The sequence below is a fragment of the Hemicordylus capensis genome, chromosome 2, assembly GCF_027244095.1.
Source record: "Hemicordylus capensis ecotype Gifberg chromosome 2, rHemCap1.1.pri, whole genome shotgun sequence".
Lineage (NCBI taxonomy): Eukaryota > Metazoa > Chordata > Lepidosauria > Squamata > Cordylidae > Hemicordylus > Hemicordylus capensis.
Genome location: NC_069658.1, coordinates 400,719 through 420,746, shown reverse-complemented (window position 1 = coordinate 420,746; position 20,028 = coordinate 400,719). Strand labels below are relative to the sequence as shown.

Genomic DNA, 20,028 nt, shown 5'->3' with positions numbered 1-20,028 from the left:
CAGACCTGCAGCGGACAGTGAGGAGAGGGGCACTGCCCCCCCCGCTCCGTGCCATCTTTCTTTCTGCCAAGGCAGTGTATCCCCTGCTGCTGCTGCTGCCGCCCCCCACCCCGGAGGGCTGTGGTAGCCACTGAAGGGTGCAGGATCAACAGGGGGCCTGACGGCGGGTGCAGGGCCGGCCGCCACAAGCCCGTTACCCCGGTGGCAACTTTTCTGACCCCTCCTGCTTAAAACCCAAGAAGGCAGCAGCAGGAGGAGGAGGAGAAGGCCCCGCTTTCCCGGCCGGTAGTCATACTGGGAGTCCCGATCAAGGGAGCCTTGCAGGGTGGGGGTTCCTGTCCTCCCTCCGCTCCCCTTGGGACACCTGCATTGCAGCCGGGCCAGCGGACTGACCCCCCCCCCGGCCGGACACTGTCTTCGGAGCAGCCGGCACTTGGCACCAGAAGCAAGAGCGGCTGCGGCCTGGCCCCCCCCCAAATCCCAGCCACAAGGAGGGGCTGGGCAGCTCCCCACGTCTCCCACGGGAGGGATGTGCACGGAGCAGCAGGCACCTGATTCGGTGGCAGCGGGGGGGGGGGGTGTCAAAGGAGGCCAGGGGCTCTGTCTGGCAGCCTCAGCCCCACCCTGCTTGCCAAGTCACCAGGCTGTGGGGCTCATCAGTGCCAGGGGCCCCAGCCCTCCTCTGCTCCTAGCTGGCTCCCAGCCCCCATCGTGGCTCCCGGCTCCCAGCCTTCTCCCTCCTCTGCCCACTCTTCCCAGCGGTCCTCCCCCCCCCCACGCCTCCTGCTGCTGCTGCTGCTGCTGCCAGCCCCCCAAGCGAGGGAGCCCTGGGGAACAGCCACCCAGCCACTAGAGGCCTGCCCTCGATGCTGAAGAGCAGCTAACCGCTAGCCCTGTGGGCCCAGACCCCTGGAGGGGGCAGGCGGTGGGCGGGCAGGGGGCACAAGCCCAGGGGCCTGATCTCCCCCAACGTGAGCGCCAGAGCGGGGGGGGGGAGGCGGGCAGGCAGGGAGCCGCTGGGGAAGACGCTCCAGGCGGCTGTGTCTGAAGAGCCCCTTCTGGCCTGGCAGCAAGCGTGCCCTGTGGGTGCGCCTGGGGGCCTGGGGGGCGGGAGAGGGCCCCCACCCCATTTCCCGGCCCTGAAGCGACACCAGGCCTAGTCCAGGGACAGAAGGAGGCCGCGACTGCTGGGTCACCTTTTTATTGCTCCAGAGAGACACACGCTACACACAAGGGACCCACTTTCGTGTGGGGAGGGACCCACGGCCTCCCACCTCCGCTCCCTCGGGCCACCGGCAGGGATGGCTGTCTGGGTGGCAGCCTGCAAGGGCCTAGCCCAGAGGCAGCCTTCGCCAGACCCACGGGGCGGGGCGGGGTGGGGGGGATGCATGGGGCCACCCTCACTGCCCAGCCACGCCTTGCTGGCAGCCCCAGAGGCCTCCGGGAGCAGCCCAAGCTCCCCCCCCCCCCGCGCCCGGCCGGGGCTCAGATGGTGAGGGCGTTGGAGCTGGGGAACTGGGAGACGTAGGAGGCCAGGAGGGGGTTGGTGGGCAGCACTTTGATGGGCAGGTCCCAGCTGAAGGTGTCCACCTCCACCTGCTCCACCCCGGTCCAGCTGACGGCCTCTGCCGGGCCCTCCGAGGCCGCCACGGCCATCTCCACGGCTCCTCCGGAGGTCACAAACTCAAAGTGCAGCCTCCACTTGAGAGACACTGGAGAGGAGGAGGAGGAGAAGAGGGGGCGGTTGCCGGGGGGGGGGCCACTCGGACTGCTGGCCACTGGCCCGCCCGCCTCCCCGCCCTCTGGAGCTGCTGCTGCTGCTTCAGGCACTCCCCCGGCTGCTGCTGCCGGCCAGCAGGGGAGCCCAGCAGCAGCGAGGCCAGGCCTGTCTCCTCCACGGACTGGCAGCAGCAGCAACGCTCCAGGGCGAGGGACACCCAGGGGTCCTCCCACACACCCCCACCCGCCCCCCCTCGTTCCCGCAGCCTCTCTTCCCGGCAGGACTGCAGAAAGGGAGCAGAGGCCCAGCACAGGCCGGCTTCCGCCACCCGCGGCCTCCCCACCCCGCTGCCGGCCTCTCTTCGGGTGGCAGAGCAGCCGCTTGGCTGGCTGGCTGGCTGGAGCTCCCAGCTCAGTCCCGCAAAGGGCCTCCCGCAGGAGGGGCTGGGAAAGAGCCCTCGGGGCCCCACAGAGCTGCTGCCAGCCAGAGCACAGCCTGCTGGGCCAGGCGGGCCGCTCCCGATGGGCTGGATGTGCGGCCGCCTGACTCCACAGGCTCCTGCGCGCAGAGCTCACACCCATCGGGCCCCAGAGTCCACCGCCTCTGGGGCCAGCAGACAGACCACCCCTGGCTCGGCTCCCCGGCACCGGCAGGCGGCTGGGCGGGGGAAGCAGGAGACTCACCGATGTTGGTGCTGAATCCGGGGGCGGTGCTGAGGGGGACGGGCAGGCTGAAGCTGGTCCGGGCGGTGTGCAGGCAGGCCTCCCGCTGGCGGGCGTGGGTGCTGTAGGAGGCCGGCTGCCCCCGCTGGCGCCGGAAGGCCTCCTGGACCCGCTCCTCCGTCTGCAGGCTCACCAGGTACTGGCCGGGAGAGCACCGCAGGGCCCGTGAGCACCGCAGCGCCCCGAGGGGGGGCCGCCCCACGCCCAGCCCCCGGCGGTGCCCCCAGCTCATGGCCTCACCTGCAGGCACGGGATGTCCCCCTCGGAAAAGCTGAAGGTCCCCACCACGTCCTCCCCCAGCTTGTAGACGGTCTTGAAGAGGCACAAGGTGGCCACCTTGCCGCGGGAGTTGCTGATGTTGTACAGGTCTGTGGAGGGAGGAGGCCGCAGGCCGGCTGAGCGGAAAGGAGAGGCCGGCTGGCCGGGGGGGGGGGGCGCGTGTGTGTGTGGGGGGCAGCCCCCTCCCCTTCCCAGAGGGGGACACACGAGCAGCGATGCCCAGCGGCGAAAGGCCTGTCCCGTCTCTGCCCCACTGCAAGGAGAGCGAGCCGAGGAGGACCCAGCAAGACGGGCCGCCCGGCAGCGGCTGAAAAGGCGGACGCGGTCTTGGGGGGCAGCCACAAGCCCAGACTGGGCAGCTCTCCCGGGGGCTGGGGCGGGCTCCGAGGAGGGCAGCAGAGCTGGGGAGGGGTCTGGGGAGCCCGCCTGCTGGGGGTGCTTTGCCTGGGGCGGCAGGGAAGGCCAAGGGCGGCCCGGTCCTTCACGGCTCCTTCGCTGGGCTCCAGGGACCAGGGGGGCTCCCCAGCGGGAGGGGTCTGCCCCTGCTCTGCTGGGCCCCAGGAGGGGAGGGGGAAGAGGGCTCTGGGCTGCCCTTGGGGCCAGGGGTGCTTGCCAAGAGGCCAGCGCTGGGGAGGAGCCCGCCCAGGGAGGGCCGGAGGGCGAGCCCCGGGGCTGCTGGCTGGAAGGGGGGCGCTGGCAGCGGCCTCCCACGGAGGGCAGGGAGGCCTGGCCCTGGGCCCAGCGAGGCAGGGCGCAGCCACCGGGGGGGGCACCTACGCAGGCTCCGCCGGGAAGTGGCCACCATCAGCAGCTCAGTGGCCAAGTCGGCCAGCCGGGAGTCCTTCTTGGCCCCCCGCTCCTCCTCCTCCTCCAAGAAGGGGTTGGAAGGGGCCACCGCTTCATCCTGGGGGAGCTGGTAGTCCTTGAGGCCTGCGGAGGGGGAGGGAGAAAGGGGAGCGCGAGTGGGGCAGTGCCCTTCCTCGCCCCCCCGCCCGCAGAAGCCCCCCCCCTCCCCGGCAGGCCAGGAGCCCGGCTCACCGTGCAGCACCAGCACCCGGAAGGGGACGCGGAGGAGCTTGATGGGGGAGCCGACGCGCTGGCAGCCCACCGTCAGCTTGTAGACATACTTCACCGCCTGGCCCCGGAAGGAGGGCGGCCCGTCCACCGGCAGCATCTCGCGGTACGCGTCTAGGGAGAGGCAGGGCAGGGCTGCAGGGGGGAGGGCGCCCGGCGGGGCACAGGGAGCGGCCCTCGACCCAGTCAGAGCCTGGGTCCATCCGGCTCAGGACTGTCTACCCAGGCTGGCAGCAGCGGCTTCCCCAAGGTGGCAGGCAGGAGTCTCTCCCGGCCCGCTCTTGGAGATGCTGCTGCTGCTGCTGCTGCCGCCGCCAGGGAGGGCACTGGGGGCCTTCTGTGTGCCAGCAGGCGGGCGCTCGCCTTCCCGGAGCGGACTCCCCGCCATCCCCTCAGAGAGAGATCGGACAGTGCTCACATCTGGAGCAGTCTCCCATTCCAATGCAAGCCAGGCTGGTTCCGGCTTAGCAAAGGGGAGGGTTCAGGCCGGCTAGCACAAGCCCAGCTCTCCCCTGCCGGGATTCTGCAAGGAGAGGCAAGAGCCCGCCCCACGCCCTCATGGGGACACGGAGCCCCCGAAGACCCTTCCCCCAGGGGCAAGGGGCTGCTGCACAGCCCCCTCGCCGCCCATCTCGCCCCCCAGGCCCCACCTCTGCCCCGTCTGGGCTCTATGGGGCAGGAGCCTCAGACCAGCACTGCCGCCCTTCCACTGGGCCTTGGGGTGGGAAGTGCCCCCCCCGCCCCCCCCACCGATGATCTGAGCGGGCCCCAGGCTCAGGCCCCAGCCCCAGCCAGAGGGATGGGAGAGGGGCGGGGCGCCTGGGGGGCCTCCCTCTCAGGCCCCACAAGAAGCTCTAGCCCCCCCCGCCGCCCCGCGGCCTGCTCTGGGTCCAGCCCCAGCCCCCCCAGGCAGGGGCAGGCAGGCTCTGCTCACAGGTTTTGGACTCGCCAGGATCCAGCCGCAAGTCGCAGAAGAGGATCTTGGGGGGCGTCGAGAGGACACACTGGCCCCGCTCCCCTGCAAGGCAAGAGACCTCTGCTCAGACCCACGGCAAGGACTGCCCTCCCCACTCGAATGGAGTCCCCAGGAGGGCAGACCTGCCGCCCCCTGCAGCGTCTCCCCTGCCGGCCCCACAACGGCTGGTCAGACTCGGAGCCCTCCGGCTTCAGCAGAACTGACAACACAACCCAGCCCAGAGGGGAGAATGGAAGCGTCTCCCGATGCAGGAGGCAGCAGCCAGCCGGAGCACCAAGGAAACACCCTTCAGAGGCAAATGCCCCCAAGACCACAGGCCGGTTTCCAAACTCTTTCTAAACGCAGCAAGTGGGCAGTGGGGGGCTGCTGCTAAGGAGGCCCCGCTGCTCCTGCCCGCTGCCAAGCAGACCTCTCGGCTCCTGGAGGGCAGCAGGCCGGGGGTGGGGTGGGGGGGCCTTCAGGGGGAGAGCAAAGCAGGCAGCCAGGCCGGCCGGGGAGTCCTTGAGGCAGGAGCTGAATGGAAGGCTCGTCTGGGGAGAGAAGCTCTGGCCAGCATCCGGGGGGGGGCGACTGGCCAGGGGGACCCCAGCCCAGTCTGGATGCTGAGCGTCCCAGCGCAGAGGGAGTCGGGGCTGGCCAGCCAGGGTGCAGCTGAGTCTTTGTTTAAGAAGCAAATGTTGGCCGCCCAAAAGTGCCTTGAATTTAGGTCAGGAGCATGAAGTCCAGAGGCAGGCAAAGATCTCTCAAGGAGGGTGGTCTCCCCCCCCCCCGCACCCCGCCCGGCCCTTGGCCAGGAAGCAGAAGCCAGCCCCACAACTGCCCCCCCCAGCCCCTCCCCCGCCCGCCCGCCCAGCCAGGGCCCCTCACCTCGGTTGGGGACAAAGACGGTCTCGCTCTCGGCCTGGACGTCCTGCCTGCCGTCCTCCGAAGGGGGCAGCGCCACCCGGCTCTCGCTGGCGTGCAGCTGGCAGTGGACCTGGGCGCTGGCCCAGGCCAGCATCTCGCTGGGAGGGCGGGAGGGACAGTCAGGCCCCCACTGCAGCGCCCTCGCCCCTGCTGGCCTCCAGCTGCCACACGCCTGGGGGGCTCCCCCCACCCAGCAGAAGCCAGCAGGCCGACTGGGCCAGCCATTCCCACAAGCACAGCCCTTCGGGGACAGGCAGCTGCGAGCGTGCGGGGGGGGGGGCGGGGGGCACACACGCACACACACACACACACACACACACACACACACGCACACACACACACACGCAGACCCCGCCCGGATGAGAGAGAGGACCCTGAAGACGCCCGGAAGGCCCCAGGCGGGGGGGGGGGGGCCGGGGGCTCCGGCGGCTTCACTGTCCTGCTCAGAGGGGGCCCGAAGGAGGCCCCGCCAGGCCAGCGCTGGCCAAGAGCCCCGAGCCCTCCCAGGGACTGCAGAGGAGCTTTCGGCCGGGGCTGCTGGCAGCAGGTAGGGGACAGCTCGGCCCCTGAGCTCGGGCGGGGGGGCTCCTGGAGACTTCCTGTGGATGCTCAGCCGGCTGCTGGGCCCTGGGGGACAGCAGGCTCCCCCCCCAACTCAGCCCTCCAGGCGTGTCTCCAGGGGGCTGCCTTGCTGCTCAGCATCTGCACGAGGCCTTCAGGGCGAGGTCCCGACATGCTGACGCTGCCCGGCTGGGTCCTGCCCTTCCCTCGCTCTCCGGGGCACAAGAGAAGCACCCAAGAGGGGCTGGGTGTGGGTGGACACCCAAGTGGAACTGAATCCAGAGGGAAGTACCGTTGACGGGGACTCCTGCTGACCCAGGGTTAGAGATGCTGCCTGCCTGGGACATTGCTCTGCATCCACTGGGTGCCTCTTCCTTCCTAGAACCCAATCCAACGGGCTGGCGCTGAGCCTGAAAGCTGCCTGGGGGGAGGCGGGGCTCAAACCCAGGAGGCCTCCAGGACCAGTTCCTTCCAAATGAGCCCCCTGCCCCCCCACCCCGCCACCGCCTGACAAGCGCTCAGATAAATGCAGGGCCCTCTCTGCTCTCCTCCTGAGGTGTGGCAAATGGGCAACGGCCCTCTTTCCCATCGTGGCCTCAAATGGCCTCCCAAGCAGGGCCTCTCTGGCCCCATCCCTGCCACTGCTGCCACCGGCCTTCTGTCTTGAATCCAGCAGGTGCTTGAGCTGGATGCGAAAGGCTGTGGGGCGCAGCTCCCCTTCCTGGTGCCAGGATCCTTGCAGTCATAAGAACAGCCCTGCTGGATCAGGCCCAAGACGAGCCATCTAGTCCAGCATCCTGTCCCCCACAGTGGCCCACCAGATGGCGCTCTTGACACTCTTTCCTCCCCTGGGGAGCAGACCTGCTGACCCTAATTCCCAGCACTGCTCTGACGGTCCATCCTGTACACTTGCTTTGATCTGGTTGCAGGAAAAAAATCCCCTTCTCTCTCTTGCCCGCCCCCCCCCCCCATGTATGAGGAAAAATAAGTTTCAATTTTTTTAAAAAGAAACCCCTAAGGAAAAAATGCTGTCACTCCCGTTTACTCAGGGGTGCCTTTGTGTTCTGGTTTTCTTCCAAACCTTAATCCCACTGCAGCCACCATGTCATAGCTCCTACCGGAGCCAGAGGGGGAGTTCACTGGGGTGAATCCTGGACTGCCAGGGATTCAGTGGAGGCTGCCACCATCCACTTTATTTGGATGTGGGACAAACCACTCTCCATATTAGATTTCTGTGGGGGTAAAGTGGCCAAACCCTCCCTGGAAGGGCTGAGCAGTCCTAGGCCTCCAAAGGTGTGTGAGTAAGGCAGACCCAAAATGAAGAGTAGCACTCTTCACAAACAAAGGTTTATTATTGCATTTGAAAGAAAAGCGTATGCTACAAGAACAATTGTCTCTTCATAAAGCAGATTGTAAGAGAGAGAGGTTTTCACTAATCGTGCAACTCAGATCCAAGCAATACAATAAAGGAAAACAACTCCCCTCACATGTCTAACTGAACTGGTCCCAATCTTATGACTCACAAGCAGGGATCTTCTTCCTGCTGTCTCCAGCCTCCAGGCTGTGGCCTTCCCAATTCCCCAGCAGCTTCTCAGCCAGCTGCTTCCTCGGAGCACTCTTGGGACAGAACAAACCAACAGAACCAAGCTTTCTCTTCTGCTGCTGGTGGCTGTGAGTGTAGTTCCCGCCCAGTCCTCCGGAATGCTCCTTGTGTTCTGATTTTCCCGGGTCCCCCGCACCCAGCAGTTGCTCTAAGTGAGGCCTAGTCCTCCCTCCAACCCTTCCCATCACAACCCGTGTCCTCTCTCCTGCTGCTGCTCCCCTGCAACTGGGATTCGGAAGCCTCCAAGTCTGGAGGTGGCCTCAGTCACTGCCTTCGTGTTGGTGGCCATTTTATTATTTTGTTCCTAGCCACTCTTTCTGGAAGAAAAGCAGGACAGCAATCCCAAACATAAAATAAGTAAATGAATAAAACTAGTTTGCAACAGACTGAAGGGAGAGCAGAGGACAGGCAGATCCAGGAGGAAGGCGGCAGGAACGGGCTTCAGGTGCTCACAGCTGACCCAGGAGTGCACCCAGGAATGCCGACCTGGCTGGACACGATCCCTGCCCGCTGTGCAGCCAGAGCGCTCATCAACAGCAGCTTGAGGCAAGCGTTGCAGGCCTATGCCAGCCCCAGGAAAATGGGTGTCCCAGAACACCTCATTGTTCTCATGAGGAACTTAGACACAGGGCAGGAAGCCACAGTCCAGGTGGAACATGGTGAAGCAGACTGGTTCCAGATCGGCAAAGGAGTAAGACAAGGCCGTCTACCTTCTCCTTCTTTAATCAGTTTATATGCTGAACATATACTGAGAGAAGCTGGATTGGAAGAAGATGAGTGCGGTTTTAAAGCTGGAGGAAGAAACATCAGTAACCAGCGCTACGCTGATGACACCACTCTGATAGCTGAGAATGCGGATGATCTGCAAGCTCTACTAATGAAAGTCAAGGAGCCCAGTGAAAAAATGGGACTACCATTAAATGTAAAGAAGACTAAACGAATGACAAAGGGTACAGCAACCAGAAGCGATAATGAACACATTGAAGTGGTGGATAGCTTCTGCCTTTTGACCGTCAACAGTAAAGGTTCCAGCAGCCAAGAAATACGCCACAGACTAGCACTTGGTAGGGTTGCAATGAAGGCCTTGGAAAGGATATTTAGATGCTGTGACGTGTCTATACCTACAAAGATTAGAGTCGTCCGGACCATGGTTTTTCCCGGGACACTCTATGGATGCGAAAGCTGGACTTTGAAGAAGCAAGATAGAAAGAGTATTGACGCTTTTGAACTTTGGTACTGGAGAAGACCTGTGAGGATACCATGGAAAGCCAGGAAAACAAACAAACGGATCCTAGAACAAATCAATCCAGAATTTTTACTCGAGGCACAAATGACCAGGCTCAAACTATCATACTTTGGACACATTATGCGAAGACCCAGCTACCTTGAGAAGTCCATAATGCTGAGAAAAGTTGAAGGAATGGTGTGGAGAATCATGCATGGTATGGAGAAAGTGGATAGAGAGAAATTATTCTCTCTCACATATAACACTAGAACCAGGGATCATCCCATGAAATTGATTGCCAGGAAATCTAGGACCGACAAATGGAAGCAGTTTTTCACACAACACATAAGCAACTTGTGGAATTCTCTGCCACAAGATGTGGTGACAGCCAACCACCTGGATGGCTTTAAGAGGGGTTTGGATAACTTCATGGAGGAGAGGTCTATCATCGGCTACTAGTTGGAGGGCTAAAGGCCACCTCCAGCCTCCAAGGCAGGATGCCTCTGAGTACCAGTTGCAGGGGAGTAAGAGCAGGATAGAGGGCACGCCCTCAACTCCTGCCTGTAGGCTTCCAGCGGCATCTGGTAGGCCACTGTACGAAACAGGATGATGGACTAGATGGGCCTCCTTGGGCCTGATCCAGCAGGGCTGTTCTTATGTTCTTAAGAAGAGGACGACCAGCAGCAGGGTGGATAGACTCGATTACGACAGCAATGAATGCACCACTGAGAGACCTTAAAGGACAAATTGAAGACAGATCATCCAGGAGAGAATCTATCTATGTGGTCGCTAAGAGTCGACAACGACTTGACGACACTTAATCAATCAATCAATCAATCAAAATCTGTTGTGCATTTCACTACTCTTCATTGTTTACTGTCATCTGCAAATTTGGCCACTTTGCTGCTTACGCCAACTTCTAGATCATTTATGATCACGTTAAGGAGCACTGGTCCCAGTACAGAACCCTGGGGGATCCCACTTCCTACTTCCCTCCATTATGAGAACTGTCCATTTATTCCTACCCTCTGTTTCCTGTCCTCCAACCAGTTACCCAACCACACATGAACCTGCCCCCTTATCCCATGACTGCTAAGAGCCTTTTGGTGGGGAACTTTGTCAAAAGTCTTTTGGAACTATACTAGGTCAACTGGCTCACCTTTGTCCACATGCCTGTTGACCCTCTCAAAGAACCCCAAAAGGTGAGTGAGGCGAGACTTGCCCTTGCAGAAGCCCGGCTGGTTCTCCTTCAGCAAGGCCTTTTCTTCTATATGCTAATTTTGTCCTTAAGTACGCTATCCATCAATTTACCTGGCACTCCTGGAGAGAATCTATCTATGTGGTTGCTAAGAGTCAACGCCACCTTGACGGCACTGACTTAATCAATCAAAGTTAACTGGCCTGTAATTTCCCGGATCCCCCCAGATCCCTTTTTGAAAATCAGTTACACGGGATACTTTCTGGTACAGAGCCTGATTGCAGGGAAACATGTGCGCAATGCAGCCCTCCCTGTCCTTTCTGTGTAGGGTTTGCATCCAGGAATAACAGTGCCCCCCTGGTTCTCACCATGCCACCCGGCTTCCATTATATTCCACTCCGGCTCGCAGCGCATGGCTCAGGGGCTTCTGACACTGGTGTATAAATCCCAGAAGGAGAGTCTCCTTCTGCCCTGCCCGACATCCCAGCTGGCAGGAAAACAGCGGGGTCTGTGGGGAGACCTGGCTGGCCAGTTGTGCGTGTCCAGCCAGCTTTCACAGTCGGCCGCCAGGTCTGATCCCAACCGGTCCAGCCAGCTCTGCAGCATCACTCAACGCAGTCAGGTCCCCAAGGCAGCCCCTCTGGGCCGAGGCTGCAGCAAGCGAGTGGGAAGGGTGCCCCTCTGGGGAGCAGCAAGACTGCCGAGCGGCAGCTGCCACCTCCTGGGCATGGGGCTCCCTTGGCGGGTGCCGAAGCATCTCCAGCTAGGGCTGGGAATGACCCCCCCTGCCTGCCTGGAGCCCTGGAGAGCCGCTGCTGGGCTAGACAGACCAGAGGTCCGGCTCACTGGTCCAAGGCAGCTTCCTATGTCCCCATCACTGTTCCCTCCAGCAAGGATTCCCAGGTGTGGTTCACTACGACAACTCCCAGCATCCCCCTCAGCTGCAATGGCCTTTGGCTGGGGATTATGGGAGTTGTAGTCAACGCCACCTGGGGATCCCTGTTCGAGGGAACACCGGTTCCGATCAGGGCTAAGAGTCTCTGTTGGTCTTCTCTGGTCTCCTGAACTTGTCTCATCAAACGAGCCAAGCCAGGGGGTCCCAAGAAGAGGGCATCTCAGGACCCCCACCAGGTTTCCTTGAAGGGCTCCCAGGGGCCACTGGGAGCCCTCCTCCTCCTCCTCCTGCTTCCCCAGGCTGCAGCTGCATTTTACACACACACACACCCCCTCTGAGCTGCAGGGGCTGAAAAAGGCCGGCCCCCCCAGGCCGAAGCGATCAGCTGGCAGCACCTCTTGTGGCAGTGAGTGAGCCGACTTCCCTCCCAGGGGGACTCCCAGCACCCCCAGCTGGGAGGGGCCTTTGGCTGGGGCTTGTGGGAGTTGTAGTCCACAGCACCTGCTGGGATCCCTGTGAGAGGGAACCCTGGCGGTGAGTTCCACAGATCACCGGTCCGGGGTCTGAAGGAGGGCTGCCCTTCCTCCGCCCCGACCCCCTGCCGGCAGCCCTTCCCCTCCATGGGCCGGAGGGAGGGCGATGGTCCCCGGCGGGCCGAGCAGCGGCGGAGGAGAAGCCTCCTCTCCAGCCAGCCTCCCCCCCCCCGCGCGTCGCCCGCGGCCTTTGCTCGCCCCCCCCCCGTCCTCACGCGGAAGCCGGGGCGCTCCAGCCCCCCCGCCCCCCCCCGCCCGCCTGCCTACCTGGAGGCGGAGGTGGCGTCGGGCGGCAGCGGGTTGCGGAGGGTGACGAGGCACTCGAGGGCCTCCCCGGCCAGGAAGACGGCGCCCCGCAGCAGCGCCGCCGAGACCTCGATCATGGTGGGGCGCGGGGGGGGGACCCAGGCGTCCGAGCAGCGGGGGGGCCTCCTCCGTCCGGACTGGGGGGGGGCGAGCGAGCGAGCCAGCCCAGCGGCGCCCCCTCCCTCCCTCCCTCCCTCGGAGGTGGCTCCGCCCCCGCGGCCTTTCGGCTCGGCTCGGCTCTTTCCGCGGCCGCTCGCCGTCTCTCTCCGGCTGGCCGGCGGCCCGTTGGCGCTCGAGGGGCGGGGCCGCCGAGGCTGCTGCTGCTGCTGCTGCGGACGGAGAGAGCCGGAGCCGGAGCCGCGGCAGCAGGAGGAGGGGGGAGGGGGAGGAGGAGGAGGAGGAGGGAAGGCGGAGGCTGCTGCCGCTGCTGCTGCTCTCCTGCCCGGCATGGCGGCGCCTCCCCCCGCCGCCTCCTCCTCGGGGGCTCCGCTGATGGAGGGCTACGAGGGGGCGGCGGCGGCGGGGCGCGGGGTGCCGCGGTGGGGCTGGCGCCTGTGCCTGGCGCACCGCTTCGCCGAGCAGAGGAAGCCCTACGCCGCCTCCGACGTCTCGCCCGCCAACGCCCTCCAGCACCTGGGGATGGCCCTGCGGTGAGCGGGCCGGGCCGGGCCGGGCCGGGCCTGGGGCGGGCGGGCGGAGGCGGCCTCCGGAGGGCAAGGGCCGCCCCCCCCCGCGGGCCCCGATGGCGGCCCTGACCCTGCGCCCCCCCCCCCCCCCGCTCCCGCAGGTATCTCAAGTGGTGGTACCGGAAGACCCGCGTGGAGAAGAAGCGCCCCTTCATCGACCTCCTGAACTCGCAGCCGCTGCGCCAGATCTACGGTGGGGAAGCCCCGCGGGGGCCCCGAGGAGGGAGGGGGAGGCTGCTGCTGGGGGCCGGGGACCCCTCCCCTCCCCCCCCCCTCCCCGCCGGTGGGGCTGACCTGCCCGCCGCGGCTGCTTCTCCTCCTGCAGGCTGCCCCTTGGGGGGCTTCGGGGGAGGGACCATCACCCGAGGCTGGCGGGGGGACTTCTGCCGCTGGCAGCTGAATCCTGGGCTCTACCACTACAAGACGGTGGTTGCTGACCAGGTGAGTCGCCCCCCCCCACTCCCAGGCACTCTGCGCCCCCCCCCCCCGCGGTGGTGGTGGCGGCCGTGGCTACTGGCCCCGTCTTCCTGCCGTGGTGGGCCAGGACGGCTTGGGGCCCCGGGTGTCCGCTCTGGCCTCGGGCCACGTGCTGCTTGGGCAGCAGCCCTTCCGCTGGGGGGCCCCCTCCTTCTGCCGGGCAGGGCTTCTTCTCCGGGGTGGGGCTGCCCGCCTGCCCGCCCGCCTGCCTCTCACCCGCGTCTCCTGTGCCCAGTTCACCATCTGCCTGCGCCGGAAGGGCCAGACGGTCTACCAGCAGGTGCTCTCTCCGGAGAGGCCCAGCGTCCTGCAGGAGTGGAACTGGGGCTTCTGCGGCCACTATGCCTTCTACCACGCGCTCTACCCCCGCGCCTGGACGGTCTACCAGCTGCCTGGGCAGGACTTGGTGCTCACCTGCCGGCAGGTCACTCCCATCCTCCCACACAATTACCAGGTGAGGGGAAGGGCTGGGCGGGGGGATCCCGGGCATTCCTGCTGGCTTGCCAGCCCTTTGCTGGGCGGCAGCCGAGCAGGCAGGAAGGGCAGCGGACCTTGCCCGTGGAGTGGGCCGCAATCCCGGGGCAGCAGGATCCCTCCCTGGGGCCGGGGGGCACGCTCTCTCCCCGCGCCCCTCTTTCTGGAAGCACAAATATGCAGCCCTAAGGAGCGAAACGCTGACTTCATTAACTTCATTGCTTGCTGCCAAAGAAGCTTAAGCGATCGTCTCAGCCACGTTGTTGTGGGGAAGTCTGTCAAACGCTTTGCTGAACTCCAGAGACCCTCCCATGCCCAGAGCCGCGCTGGCTCATGGAAGCGTCTGCTCTACGATGCGGAGTCAGCCAGTGGCTTCGGTGGCAGCGTGAAAGCGGGGACAGGGGAGGGGGGAGCAGGCCTCTCTGTGGGGCTGGTCACGGTGGGGGCCGGGCAGAGCCTTCGTCCTCTCCGGGGCAGGACACCCTGGAATGCCAGTGGCAGTCCTGCCCTGCTGCTGGGGGGCTTCCTGGAATGGAACCCCGCAGTTCTGGAAGGGACCTTGGAGCTCTTCCAGGCCAGCTCCCTGCTCCGCACAGGAAGCGGCTGCCGCATCCCTCGCCCTGACAGACGGCCATCCCGCCTCTCGGCCTGCAAACTTCCAGGAGAGGAGAGCCCGCAACTTCATGAGGCAGCCTGTTCCACTGAGCAACAGCTCTTGCAGTTAGGAACTCCTCCCTAATGTCTAGCCTGGATGGGCTTCCTTGTCCTGCCCCAGGCTGGCTCTTCCTTCTGTACAACAGCCCTTTGGACGTCCGAAGGCCAACCTGAGTGGACTAGGGGAACCTTCTGAAGGCAAAGACAGGGACGTGCCTCCTTGTGCTTCTGGCCCAGGGGTCCCTCTTGGTCTTCACGTGCAGACGGAAGCCGCGTCAGGGAGCCTGCATGATGCAGACGACCTTCAGGCTCCATGCCAGCGTGTGAGTCGCGGGATCTGAGAGGAGTCCTTGCGAGCGGCATTTTCCCAGCATGCTCTTGGCCAGTGCCAAGGCGCCAAGGAAAGTGTTTGGTTTCTTTACAACGTTTTGGTTTTTGCAAGAACTGCCGGAAAAATTTCTCCAGCAAACAGCGAAAGTAAACGAGGGTTGCCCTGAGCGCCGCCCAGCGTGCTCTCTCGTTTTTTCCATCTCTGTGCGGAATGAGTTTTGTCCAGGGCGGCAGGATCAAAGCAGCACGTGTGCACTCGGAGTGCATCCGGAGTGGGGCCTTCCTGATTCAGCCTGAGAGGGATGTAGAATGAACTAAGCAGACGGCCAAAGGCGAGCACGAGTGCGAGCGCGCCTTGGAGGGAGCCCTGCCGCCGCCCCCGCCGCCACCCCCGTTGGCCCTCCTGGCCGCCTGTTCTGAGCAGCGGCCTGCTGGCTGTAGACCGAACCGGGGCCGCCAGATCCGGAGGCCGGCCACCTTCCCTCTGAAGCAGGGCATGGCTGTGCGGCCCACACGGTGCCCTCCTCCTCCTCCTGCAGCCCAGGCTTCGACCCGCCCCTCCCTGGGATCCTGTGGCCGAAGCGCCCCCCCCCCTCCCGAGGGCAGCCCCCTGAGCCCCTGTTCTTGTGTGTGCCCAGGACACCAGCTTGCCCGTGGGAGTCTTTGTCTGGGAGGTGGAGAACAACAGTGGCGAGGAGGTGGAGGTCTCCATCATGTTCACCTTCCGGAACGGCACGGAGAGCAAGGACGACGGCTGCGGCGGCCACTGGAACGAGCCGTTCAGCCTGGAGAGAGGCGGCCACTGTGTCCGGGGCGTGCTGCTGCACCACTGCCTCCCCGTGAACCCCTATACGCTGGCCCTCTCTGCCCGAGAGAAGGTAGGAGGTGGGGCGGGGCCTGGCGGGGCCGTGGGGCTGGGATTGCACCCGCTCACAAAGATGGAGGAAGCCGAGGGTGTGGCGCGAGGCTGGCTGCATCTCTCAGGCAGGCTCCTGGGAGAGGAGTCTCACACACACGCACACAGCCCCTCTGCAGAAGGGTGTGGGCGCGCCTTCCTGCTCGGTACAAACTCCAGCTGAAGGCGCTGAGCAAGCGGGTGCCCTGTGAGAGGCAGCCAGTGACTGGCGCCCCGGAGCGCCCGCCCCCTTCGCCAGGCAGCCCTGGACTCTAGGCCAGAATCCAGCTCCCAGACCAGCAGGGGGAAAGAGCTGGACCCAGAGGCGGAGGGGCACCGTTCTGCCGGCAGACACCAACAGTGCTTCCTCTGATTTTTGTAATCTGTGAGTGGGATTCCGTTTTGTCCTGGGTGGCAGCATCCAGGCAGTATGTGCACGCGCACCCACCCCATTTAATAAACAAAAAATCATCTCCCCCCCCCCCGGGAGGATGATCCCCCAGAGGGGTGGGGGCTGCCCTCTCCTGTCCTCCTCCCCCTGGTCCCCAGCTCCAGGGTCTCTCTCCTTTTTCATATCAAAACGATTCCTAAATATTTTCCAAAACAGAAATAGGTTTACGAGAAAATAACTTAAACTTTGGCATAGGCAGGGTGCTCCAATTCAGGGGCTGGACAAGGGAAAGGCGGGGGGGGGAGGAACGCCCCTGTGGGTTTTTTTTCTCCCCTACCCAGATCAGGAATAGATGGCAAGTCACCCCAGTGGGGTGGGCACCTCTGTGGGAGGAGCAGCAGGTCCGTGGCGAGTCCAGATGGGTGGCAACGAAGTTTTGGAAGTGGCTCGGGGAGGGGAGGAGAGAAGCAGCAGAGGGAAGCTCCCTAAGACACAGAGGTCCAGTTGGGGGGCTGGGGAGGAGAGAGAGAGACCTCGGAGGCTTGAGGAGGGCCAGTGGGACATGGCAGCCCGCATAGAAGGGGCCGGCCCAGAGGTCCTTTGCGGCCGCCACAGGCTGGCTCCCCCAGTTTGTGCTACTTGATGGCTCGCCTCCTTGCAGTTGCCAGCAAAGCAGGCAAGGGGGGCAGAGGGAGGCCACCACGAGCAGTTCCCAGCACTTGGCCGTAAGGGGTCGCGGGGCTGCTGCGGGGGGGGGGGGTGCCGCCGCCGCCCACCCTCCTCCTCCCTCCATCCTGGCTGCTCGCGAGACCAGCCGGAACTGGCGCCGGCACGGTGGCAACCTGGCCGGGAAGGGCGAGAGGGCGGGGCGGGGTGTGGCGGGTACCGCAGAGACGGCCCGCCCGCCAGAGGCCTGGAAGTTGGTGCGCGTACGGGCGGTGGTCCCTCCCCCCCCCGCCCATGAAGAGGTCAGTCTACAGATGGGGACCGGGAGATGCCCCGTGACCTCAGCGCCCGGCTCCTCCGCTGGCTGCGGTCTTGCTCTGGCACAAGCAGGCTCGGGACCCCTCTTGGGCCACTTGCACAGACACCCACCTCTGCCCCCTTGGAAGTGGGCAGCCGTGGAGAAGCTGCTGCCAGTCTGGGCAGCCAGTCCGGAGCTGGGTGGCCCAGTGGTCTGCCTCAGTGGCTCGGGGTGTCCAGGCCTCTCTAGGGCAAGGGGCTCCAATCCCCCGGGCGGGGGGGACACCCCCCTTCTCTGCTGCTCTGGGGCCCAGGGCGGCTCACAGGTGGGCCGTCTTCACCCGCATGACTCCAAGGCCGGACTATGCAGATCAGTTAGCGGTTAGGTTCGGGGGGGGGGGAGGAAGCCCCTCCCCAGTTCTCTGGGTCCTGCGAGGCTCCAAGCAGGCCGCTCCTCAGAGCTCCAGCTGGGCTGCTTTCCCTTTCGTTTTCCCTTCAGCTCCTCTGTGTTGTTTTCCTGCCTTCCCCGCCCCCCCACCCCACCCCCCCAGCTGGGCTGCAGCATTGGATGGCAAGACCGCCTCCACGGTCCCCAGCGCCACGTCCCCCAGTTCCCGCGTTCCCCAGCGCTACGACCGCATTCCCCAGCCCCGCCTCGGCGGTCCCCAGCGCTCCCCTCCCGCCGCCCTCGGACGCGCCAGAAAGGCCTGCGCCCCCAGGGCCCCCCCTAGGCCAGAACAACCCGGGCCTGCCGGCACTGGCATCCGTGCACCCCAAAACCTCCCCGCAGGCCTCAGCGGAAGCGGCAGGAGCAGCGGAGGGCAGGCGTTGGACCCCGCAGCCACCAGGGCACAGCCAGGCCAGCGTGTGGTCACCAGGAGCCCACCCTCGGCCCAGCAGGAGGTGGTGAGCGGGGCCCCGGCAGGGTCTTCTGAGCCGGGGGCCCCTTGGGGTCATCTGGCCCAACCTCCCAGGACTGTGACCGAATGGCCTTCTGATGTGCCTCCCTCCTGGGGTCTGTGGCTGGAGAACCTTCTCTCTCTCCGCTGCTGCTTTTGAGCGATATGATGCCTTACAAGCAGAAAAGCGCCAGCGCTCTAGGCGAGCCTCCCCGGCCTCCTCCAGCGCTGAATCTCCCCTTCTAGGAAGGCAAAGGAAAAGAGAAAGCATACGGAGAGATCCCAAATGCCCAGGTCCAGACGGTGGGATGTTAGCGCCCACTCCTCTGATATCTCTGATCAGGGGTCCGCTGTGTTGGGGACGCCCTTACTCCAACATTAATCCCACAATACCAACCCAGAATTATGTGGAATTCAGGCCCGTGTTTTCCCTCTGAGCATGCACAGAGTGCGAAACCAGGTGTAGTTCACAACAACTGTCCCCGGGCTCAGCCCCCTCAGGGCCACGGGGAACCTAGCCAGCGGAGCCCCCCCAGGCGTGGCTCAGCTTCAGACCCTTCCCTCCCTGGGGGACCCTCCCCACCCACCTGGCCATATAGACCCGGAAGAGCCAGGCCACCCTGGGTCCGAGAGGCAGCTCTCCCAGCGCTCGGGCGCTTTGGGTTTCCTTTCCTCTGTTGCTGTCTGTGTCTGCCTCTTCGCGCTGACCTGTCCGTGCTCATCCTCATTATTATCCTGGGCAAGGACTCCCCAGAGCCCTACACGTGCGGATGGAGTCTGAACCTCGCGGGCCGGCCGGCCCGCCCCTCCTCTGCCGCCAGCGACTGCGCCCTGAGCTGTCTTGGCCGGCGAGCTTGGACTCCAGCCGGAGGCCTCCGGGGCACGTGGACGCCGCTCTTCAGCCGTGTGGCGCCATCCCGCAGCAGCCGGGAGCGCAGCCGATGGGCAGGGAGCGGTCCGAGCCGCAGCGCCTCCAGTACCGCTCTCCCCTGACTCCCCCGGCTGGCCAGAGTCTGATTTTGAGTACCCGCGACCCCCGCTCGCCCGGGCGGCCAAACCGCGTGTACTCCTCCCCTGCCGGCAATGGCGGCCTCGGGTTCGAAGGCCCCAAGAAGGCGCCGGCAGCCAGATCACGGGCAGCTGTGGAGGGCGTGTGACCAGGAGTCCAGCCTCGACGGCGCCGGAGGAACTGGTGAGCTCGGCCCATGCTGGCTCTTTTCCCCCAGTAGTCTGACCTCCCCACTGTGGGCTCCACGGGGTCATCTAGTCTGACCCCAAATACCCCTGTAGCCCAGGCCTTATTTGATCTTCCTGGGGATATGCCACCTACCTAGGGTGCGTGAATTGAGGATTATTGGCAAAGTCCTGAGAGATATGGTGCCTTAACAGTATATATAAGAAATCAATAAATACATGAATTAAAGGGAAATGCGGACCAGGCGGGCCTCTCCCTTCTCTCACAGTGTGGCTTCCAGATTTAGTCGGAGGGAGCTCCGTGTTCACTCCTCTCTGATTTATTTTATTTTATTACTTCTGTTCAACACTCGTGTTCTGCTCTTCTCTGAGCAGCTCAGAGCGGTGTACATGGTCGTTGTTGTCCTCACAACATCCCTGTGAGGTAGGGTTGTTATGTCTGGTCGTGGGTCCCCAAGGTTACCCCTCATAGTGGTATGGGGAACTTGGCCCTTCCCTTCCAACGGCCTTCTAGCTCCATTGGGGACCCCCACTCACCAACTGAACCAATGGGCCAGGAGGACCTTGACCACCTAGGTCTGAAGGCTAATGGCCTGATGCCCAAGCGCCAGTCTCACTTTAGCTCCCCAGAGACTTCCAGGTGGCAGATCTGGCCCCACTTACGGCCCGAACCATACATGCCTTGAGCCCAGCCCGGCAACCTCTCAGGAGGCCCTGCCAGTGGATAAACAAGTGCACGAGTCTTCCCAGGTTCTAAGCAGTCTAGCATAAGCCTCCCACCCCTCAACAGTTTGTGGAAGCGGCCAAACTCCTCCCAGCAGGCCAGATCCTCCACCTAGGAGTGCTGATGGACACCCAGCTGGACAAACTCTTCCTGCCCCGGGGCCGAAGACATACCCTGGAGTCAGGGGGACGAATGGTGCTGAAATCCAACTTCGCACCTCTCATGGACCTGTCCAGATTGCTGGGTCTGATGGTGGCAGGCCTACAGTCCGTGCCCTGGGGGCGTTTCCGTCTGAGGCCTCTGCAGTGGTTCCTCCTTCCCTTTCAGACGGGCATAGCAATTA

General features: G+C 64.2%; 2 protein-coding genes across 4 annotated transcripts in view; one reads left to right on the top strand and one right to left on the bottom strand.

Annotated features, from left to right (window-relative positions):
- Window positions 1–1,185: 1,185 nt before the first annotated feature.
- Window positions 1,186–13,105, bottom strand: RGP1 (RGP1 homolog, RAB6A GEF complex partner 1). 3 transcript variants are annotated; one of them, XM_053294800.1, is made up of 8 exons: window positions 12,979–13,105; window positions 5,639–5,775; window positions 4,730–4,813; window positions 3,760–3,909; window positions 3,499–3,651; window positions 2,683–2,810; window positions 2,404–2,581; window positions 1,186–1,712 (listed from the first exon to the last, which is right to left on the bottom strand). In XM_053294800.1, the coding sequence occupies exons 1-8, from the start codon at window positions 13,041–13,043 to the stop codon at window positions 1,486–1,488; spliced, it is 1,122 nt and encodes a 373-aa protein (XP_053150775.1). In that variant the 5' UTR covers window positions 13,044–13,105; the 3' UTR covers window positions 1,186–1,485. The 3 variants fall into 3 exon arrangements, with proteins under 3 accessions (XP_053150775.1, XP_053150776.1, XP_053150774.1); XM_053294801.1 differs by lacking the exon at window positions 12,979–13,105 and adding an exon at window positions 12,805–12,854; XM_053294799.1 differs by lacking the exon at window positions 12,979–13,105 and adding an exon at window positions 11,960–12,094.
- The window catches only part of GBA2 (glucosylceramidase beta 2), a 28,473-nt gene continuing 20,518 nt past the window's right edge, over window positions 12,074–20,028 (top strand). The window contains exons 1-5 of the mRNA XM_053294798.1: window positions 12,074–12,648; window positions 12,786–12,877; window positions 13,010–13,125; window positions 13,397–13,615; window positions 15,258–15,497. Of these exons, the coding sequence (XP_053150773.1) occupies window positions 12,074–12,648; window positions 12,786–12,877; window positions 13,010–13,125; window positions 13,397–13,615; window positions 15,258–15,497 (1,242 nt within the window). The remainder of the gene's footprint in view (window positions 12,649–12,785; window positions 12,878–13,009; window positions 13,126–13,396; window positions 13,616–15,257; window positions 15,498–20,028) is intronic.